The 8,102-nt window shown below is 37.3% G+C and overlaps 1 protein-coding gene across 1 annotated transcript in view; it reads right to left on the reverse strand.

Annotated features, from left to right (window-relative positions):
- Positions 1–848: 848 nt before the first annotated feature.
- Positions 849–8,102, reverse strand: part of RBM44 (RNA binding motif protein 44) — a gene marked incomplete at its 3' end in the record, with an annotated part of 8,894 nt that continues 1,640 nt past the window's right edge. The window contains exons 2-13 of the mRNA XM_009583303.1: positions 8,051–8,100; positions 6,645–6,821; positions 5,776–5,950; positions 5,670–5,695; positions 4,568–4,640; positions 4,155–4,257; positions 3,682–3,813; positions 2,893–2,966; positions 2,720–2,793; positions 2,009–2,405; positions 1,092–1,237; positions 849–970 (exon numbers count right to left, since the gene is read on the reverse strand). Coding sequence (XP_009581598.1) covers positions 849–970; positions 1,092–1,237; positions 2,009–2,405; positions 2,720–2,793; positions 2,893–2,966; positions 3,682–3,813; positions 4,155–4,257; positions 4,568–4,640; positions 5,670–5,695; positions 5,776–5,950; positions 6,645–6,821; positions 8,051–8,100 — 1,549 coding nt within the window. The remainder of the gene's footprint in view (positions 971–1,091; positions 1,238–2,008; positions 2,406–2,719; positions 2,794–2,892; positions 2,967–3,681; positions 3,814–4,154; positions 4,258–4,567; positions 4,641–5,669; positions 5,696–5,775; positions 5,951–6,644; positions 6,822–8,050; positions 8,101–8,102) is intronic.

The following is an 8,102-nucleotide window of genomic DNA, read 5'->3' on the forward strand; positions in this document are numbered from 1 at the left end:
CTTGACATCCTTGAAACAGAAGCTTTGAGACCAAAATCAGAGCATTAAGAATTTGGTGCAGTTTCGGGAAGAAACACTACAGAAGGATAAATATCGTACAGACTGCGTTTGTGGGCAAAAGCGAAGCTGGAGCAGTGCACTGGACAGTGCGGGAAACCTGGTAGTGGCACTGCTAGCAGCGCTAAAATAAGCAGAATACCAAGCTTAGTAGGAGACCGAAACAAGCGCCAACTGAAGGATGTCTCCTACAGGAGAATATATATATAACCATCCCTGGAATTCTGGGCTGTGGTTTTAGCATGTTCAGCTTGCTGCAGCTTCCTGCAGTGTCCAGTGCTGTGTCATCATGCAAGATGTCCTTTAACGTGAAAAAAACTAAAAGACATACAGTCTTACTCTGTTAGATTTCTAGTCCAGAACCGAACCTTATGCATAGGATAGAAATCATGAATTTTTAAACCAAAACTGAGCCTATGCTGGGATTTCTTTATGAAATGCTACACAAGGATTGGCCATTAGATGTCACCTTTGTACAGAATATGTATGACGACGTTCTTCACTAAGCTAATCAATAAAACAGTTTGCATAATAAAACCCCCAGTATACCAAGTTTTATAGAGTGCACAGAACTAGCAAGCCAATCTGTTTACAGATGTTCTGCAAAACAGCTAACAATCCTTAGAAACCATTGTTTCAGTGGATTTGTTCAGGTACTTCTTGCAGAGCTTTATACTAAGTTACTTACTAATCTAGTCAGGCTCTACAGCTACACAAATTCAAGTGTTTTTATTTCAATATAGTTCTGTAAGCTAGAATACTCACTTATTTACATTGCTTTCCCCACCCACAACTGGGCGTCGATTTCCTTAGAATGACAGAGGTCCTTTCCACAATAGAATTGATGGACAAGCCACTTAGGACACCTTTGTTGTTCTTCCTCACCTCCAGCAGAGCATCCACAATTTTGTCTCTATATGAATAGAAGAAATAACTGTTTACATCACGTTCTGTGCAATATATTTAGCGCTTAGTCACCAGGGATATTGGATCCATTACAAATCAGGGCAGAAATTAAATCCAAATACTCTCACCTGCTAGCCTCTGGATGAATTTCTTGAAGTTTTTTCAGTAATTTGGTAAAGCTGCTCAAGTTCAACGTATTAGGAGAAATAAAGGCATCATACAAATTAGTGGAGAAAGGAGCAGATGTTTTCTGCAGGAAATTTTCTCCAGTATCCTAGAATTGCATCAAAATAAGCAAAAATTGAATGGGTTAAGTATTGTACAAGTAATATAACGTATCTTTACTACTAATAAATATTCCTGTTATGGAAAAAGAAAAAATGACAGATACAGATTCAAATCAGTAAGTTATTCTAATACAACCAGTCATATTCTGCAATCTGTAAGTTAGAAACAAAACTACTACATGCATTCATGTGTAACTGACATTCCAAAAAATAGATCCAATTTGTATTTCCCAGAGGACTAGCATGTTTAAAGTTAAATCCCCAAAGGTAGCATATCTGTATAGTTTATGAGAGCAACACCAGCAATTACTACCTTTGCCTTATCCTCCAAGGACCAACCTGAGCGAATACAAAATACTGTATTTATACATAGATTTTTCTTAGATTTACATTAAAAACCCCAAGTTTCCCCTCCAGTATCCCAAAATATTTCCTGTGTAAAGTCACAAGACATTCACATAAAAAAAGGTATTACAAGTAGAAACTCAAAAGAGGAGAAGATGAAAAATCTAGTGCAAATGGCTAGGTTCCAACTGGTTTAGGATTAAGAAAAAACAAAATGGAGTATCACAATTGATGCAGGGGCAAATGAATGGTGCTCTCACTCTTTTGCAGCATGCCAGAAATTTATTACTGACACATAACATGTTTTCCTATCCTAACATCATTCTATATATATTAAATGTAACATGTTATGGGACAAAAGTTTTAAGGCTCTTAATCTGCCATATAAAGGAGCCTTAGTAATAATTGTTTACCTTTTGATTAACTCCAAGCAAATAATGTACCGAATCTTCAGTAGATGATTTCAGACCAGGGCGCTTTGTTTCTGAAGGTACTTGTGTAGAGCAAGAAATTTTTGAAGAAGTTATGGGAAGGAGATGCATTTTCTCAGAAGCAGAGGTAGCATCAGGTGCTTTCACAGAATTGGAGGCTGAAGTGAGTGTTTTATCTTGATCATTTCTTTGACCGTTATTAACAGGTTGGATTTCATGCCAAAGTGTATTTGTAAGCACTTGGGAAACCAAATATTTATTGTCTGATGAAGTATTTACAAGTTCAACACTTACTGGTTTTCCTTTTATTTTTTTCTGGTTCATTTCCTCTACAGCTAACTTTGCTTTATTAGTGTCTTTAAAGGAAAGAAATGCATATCTAAGGCATAAAATTAAAAAAAAAAAAAAAAAAAGGAAACTAAGTAAAACACACATTAAATTACTATCAGTAAGAACACATGATGGCTCTCATCTTTTGAATATTAACTGTATCTCCATTAAACTCAACAGACAATTTCAGACTCCTTAACTTCTCATAACAGGAGAAGCTGTCTGGAATGACAAGTTTTTGTCAACCTATCTGCATCTACATTGATTACTGAAACAAATTAATGAACTCCCTCCTCTCTCCCATGATTTGCTTACTTTGACAGAAAAAAAAACCTGAAACAAGTAAAACTTGTATTAATATACCTGTAGTTACTAGAATCCACAGAGAAAAGAGTGTCAGAAATCTGATACTTCTGGAAATGTGATCTTAAATCACCCTACAAAATAGAAGCAATTTGGTTACAAATGGATGGTGTGAAAGCATTCAGAAAAGAGGCAAGACATTACTACTACTATGTAAATAAGAACAGCCATACCTCTGACACTGAGGAACTTAGGCCACCAACACGAATAAAAGAACGCTCATTTCCACTCTCCATTTTCTTCGCTTCTAATAATAAACATAAGAAAGCAAAGTGTTACTAACTATTCCTGTCTCAGTTCAAGCTAACATCTTCTCTGTAGATTTTGGAAAGCATAGATAGAAAACCTTTACAAAACCTAAAAGAATGAAGAGTATCTTCTAACAGGAAATGAGAGCGTCATGAGAAGCAGAACAGTTCAGTTTGTGAAATCTCTTTTTCCCTGAGTATTTCCCAAGGGTTGAAGAGGCAGAAGGGGTACAACCAGAGAAAACACTGGTCTGAACTAACAGGTACCAGTACTACATGGGTAGTGTTCTGTGAGTCCCCACCATGGAGCACACAAGCTCTCTGCTTTCAACACCCTGGGACTTCTAACCATGACCGTCACTGGACACAAAGTCTCCAAATACAGACCGTTCCCAGCTAACTCTTAAGAAGCCAGTATGGGGAAGGAAGCAGAAAGAGGAGGAAGAGGAAAAAAAAGGGAGATTTCCAGCTACATGATTGGCTGGACATTTACTAAATTGAGTTTAACCACTGTAGGTAAAGTTTTCAAGGAAAAACGTGGATGAAAAGAGCTGAATATCTGTACAAGCACTCACCGCAAGTCAATGGAAAAATAAGTCTGAAAACCCAGCTAGTATTTTTTCCAAGTTTACTTGTGCTTGTAGAGGAACAGAATATTCAAATAATAAACAAACACCATTATTACATATGGTAGCTTAAAGCACACGATCTCACCTCTTAAATCAACTGTGTCTTGTTTCTCTTGTTGCTTTTTTGTTTCTTCAGATACTACTGAAACATCTGCTACTGTCAAGTCCTCCGTAGCATCAAACCAATATTCATTCCCTTCTTCATTTTTCACACAGCCTTGACAGTTAAAATAAGTTTCAGTGTGTTAAAATTCAGACCGTGGCATGTCACATGAATGAATATCAAACTTCTGTGGGCTTAAGAGGATTCCAGCTACCTACATGACTTGGTACTACATTACAAAGAGATGACACATACTAGTTTTCTCTTCTGATTTAAGTAGCAAAATTTTTTTCATGACAAAGTATAATATAGAGCTGATATAATGTTGAGCATTCCATCACAGAAAGGACAGTTGAATATCCATATGTATGTTTTACACAGGGTTTGGTTTTTTTTCCCCCCAACAACTTAACTAACAAATACTGTAGTATTTGTACCAGAAGCAGATTGCTTACCACGTTCCACATCCTGATTTTTATGTTGTTCTTCAAATGTCTTGGAGGAATTAGAGTCATTTTGCTGACTGCCATCAGTTAAACATACAGTCTGCGGATTGTCCTACAAAAATGTTTCCGTTATGTTCTGTTACACTTGCACCTGATTATACATTATTTTTCTGAGCTTCAGAATATTAATTGATTAAACAGGTAAATTTTAGAAGTTAATCTACTGATCATCTTCAAGAACCCCCAAGTTATTTTATTTCAAAACCACGATCAAAGTTCTGGTCACATCAGTTGCATTTACGATTACTGGCAGAGTATTCTAGCTTGAGCCCTGAAGACTGATTGTATTTGCATATACCTAAGAGGAGACTATGCTTCACAACGTCAATGTTTGTGAAAGTCAGTAATGAAGAAGTCCCTACCATGTTGACAGAAATCTCCCTTTCTTGCAGTTTTGGTGCTTCAAAGTTAGCTTTTCTTGTGCCTGAAACAGAACTAAAACAGATCAAAGAATTTCGTACAAAATATGGCCCAACAATTTTAAATTCTGCAACGATACCAAGTACTCTGAAATATTAATTTAAATATTTCCAAAAGCTCACAGTAAAATAAATAAAATGTGCTTAATAAATCTTAGCTTAAAATGAGAACCTAAGTTTTTTGATGTCTGTATTTTGTAAAAGCAGTGGTTGCAACCTGAAACATAAAGCTATGTTCTAGGTTTATGTTAGGCTGTTTTTCCTTTATACCTAGATGGCTTTCTGTGTGATGTTTCAGTGTATGTCTTTACAATTTGAAATCTCTGTGCAATTTTTGATTAATTTTACTAATGCTTCTTAACAAGAAATTTGAAAAAGATCTCTAGTTGTTTACCTGATGCAGTAAAAACTTATTGCCAAATTTGTTTTAATCTCTGCTTACATAAAGTAACTGGACATGATTCTTGATCATGCAGTACCATACGTCTGCCTGAAATATGAAGTTACTTTTCTATCATTCTTCTTAACTGAATGATAATCTTGGCAGAACAGCTGCTTATATACCTAATATTATCTTTGTTGGCAGCAAAGTCATTTTGTCTTGGTGGGTTTTTTATGGTTCTTTTTTTGTTTGTCTGCGTTTTTTTGTTTTTGTGGTTTTTTTGTTTGGTGGGGTTTGTTTGTTTGTTTTGTGTGGTTTTTTTGTTTGGTTTTTTTTTTTTTTTTAAGACCGACAGCATTAAGATTAGAGACAAAGATTTTAGTAGTGAAAGTAGGGAACCAGGAAAATTACCTGTAAATTGAAAACCTTTGCTATAAAGATAGTAAAAATACAACTCCAGAGTTTGCATATTAGAACACTACAGGGTAAAAAATTTCCTTAAAATAAAATCACTGTACCAAAGTGCTATGCTAGTCTTTCAGATAAACAGTTTGGAGCAACAAGATACATCCTGAAATAAAGAAATTCTAAATTTAACATCTTTTAAACTCACTTCTCATTTATTTTGAACTTTAATAAATACCACAAATGAGGACTACTTACTCGTAGCAAAGATCCTCTCTGAACAACTGTCAAAAAGGAAAAGATTTGTTTTAATTTTCTGAAGAAAACAATTTATATTAAAACCAAAAAGCCATTAAGAAATTACCTTGCACGGAACATAAGAAGAAGAGATTGGGAACAACTTCATCTCAACTGATAGCGGTGGAAGTGCGTTTAAAGGTATGCCCATTTTTATTTTCATTCTCATACCGTTGTAATTCTTTTTTAGCTTTTCCAAAACCAACATGAGAGATGAACCTAATTCAGTATTTCCATTATATCTGTTAAAATACGTATAAGAAAATAAGATCAACTTAGACATTTATTTTACTGCTTCCAGAATTGCCCAAACATTTTACAGTGTTTAGAGATTCCTCCACACTGCGCAGGAACAGGAGCTCTCTGGAGCCATACTCTGCTTCACGGCATTACTAGGTGCTCTCTTGAGCCCCCTGCTAAGCTATGGAGCAGGCACTACGGTAATGAGGTTTTATAGCTATCCGTGGCACAGTAAAGCGTTCAGAGGCAGGACTTCTTGGCTGAATTCCAGGTTCGTTACAGGGCATATGCTTTATCAGCTAGAGACTCTGCCATCGCCACCCCCTTCCTGCCTCACCTCTTAACAATCCTGCACCTCCTCTCTTTCTCCTTAACTGCCTCCTCCCCAGCTCCCCCTCTATGCACCTCGCCCACTCCTGAATGGATTCTCTGTATTCCTATTCCTTCTGTACTTTTCCTCCTGTACAGAAAGACATTCCTGGAAACAAACTGTATTTTGCTGGGTCTGTGAATGCTACAGAAAGTTTTAGGCTGAAAATAAGACTTTGCAGTTATGAGAACATAAACTCTTTTGGACAACGATGCTAACTATAAACACTGTTACAAGCTATGGATAGAATACATCAGTAACATTTAGCAATTAATGCCTTTTAACCAAGTTATCCATTTCATTTAAAAGGACATTAAAGTACATGCCTGCTAAAACATGTCTTTTCCTCCAAAGCCAGTTTGTAAATCTTCAAGCAGTGCTGATAGCACATCTGATAATGAGCGTTTAGAATCTGCAATTCTGCTTCAATCGCTCTCTGCAGTATTTTTTGACAGTAGCTTGATGCAGAATTCTTCACAGCTTGTTTGTCAAGATGTACCGGCCTTTAACATAAGAATAATAATCAAAATCTTGAAGCCCTTGAATCAGTATTTTACATTCATTATGTTTTATTTTGAAACAAGTAGCTTTCCAGAAGCTATTTCTGATACAATTCAAGGAAAAAAAGAAAAGAAAAATGAAATCAGTTCTTCCTGTTTACTACACAGAAAAAAATGTCTTACAGTAGCTTTCACATTATAATCATCCTTAACTGAGAGGCAGAAACTGCGTGAGCACCATTTGCATTTCTATCCAAAAAGTGCTGTCGAAAGAACAAAAAGAAACTTAGCAACTTTGTTGATCTACAGATGCACTTACTTTGTTTCCACAGTCACAGAATGATTTCGGTTGGAAGGGATCTCTGGAGGTCTGCAGTACAAACCTCTGTTCAAAGCAGGGCTAACTTCAAAATCAGCTCGGGGTCTTATCCAGTCCAGCTTTGTTGCTGGGTTTGGGTTTTTTTTTTTGTTTGTTTTAAATCTCCAAGAAAGGAGACTGTACCATGTCTCCAACGTTGTTCCAATACTACTCTCACTGTAAGAAACTTTTTCTTACACCCACTGAGAATTCCCCTCACTGCAACTGCTAGCTCTTGCCCTTTCAAAACGCACCTCTGCAAAGATTTTGACTCTGTCTTCTCCGCAACCCACCACCAGATTACCAAGAACTGCAGGGAGGTTCCCCACTTCCCCAACCTTCCCTTCTCTGGGCTGACCAAACCCAGTTCCCTCAGCCCTCCCCACACAGCAGGTGCTCCACCAGCTCCCCTTCACCATCTCCATGGTCATCTGGTGGGCTTTCCCCAGTCTGCCAATCTCTTTCTTGCGCTACAATGTCCACAGCTGGAGATACCTTTCCACTTGTAACCTCACAAGCACCAAACTGAGAAGAATCAATACTTCCCTCCATCTGCTGCCTGCACTCTTGCTAATGCAGCCCCAAGATGTGGTTTCCCTTCTTCACCATATGGGAGCACTGCTGACTCAAACTTGACAGTCTGCAACTGCAGACCAAAGCTGCTTTGGTCTTTGTTCAACTTCAGGAGGTCTTCAGCTCATTCTTCTCACTTTTCCAGGTCCCTCTGAAAGGCAGCCCTACCCTCCAGCACAGGAGTGCCACCCAGCAGACTTTTAATACCATCAGTTTTCCTAAGTCACGGACAACCTTTCAATCATGAAAAAAATCTTATCCAGCATCTAGAATTCCAAACCAAGAACAATTCATGACCCACCTCTCAGTGCTTATCTTTACATTGCTGCTGCACAACTCATTTTTTGATTCCT

This window comes from Fulmarus glacialis, unplaced genomic scaffold (assembly GCF_000690835.1).
Source record: "Fulmarus glacialis isolate BGI_N327 unplaced genomic scaffold, ASM69083v1 scaffold22418, whole genome shotgun sequence".
Lineage (NCBI taxonomy): Eukaryota > Metazoa > Chordata > Aves > Procellariiformes > Procellariidae > Fulmarus > Fulmarus glacialis.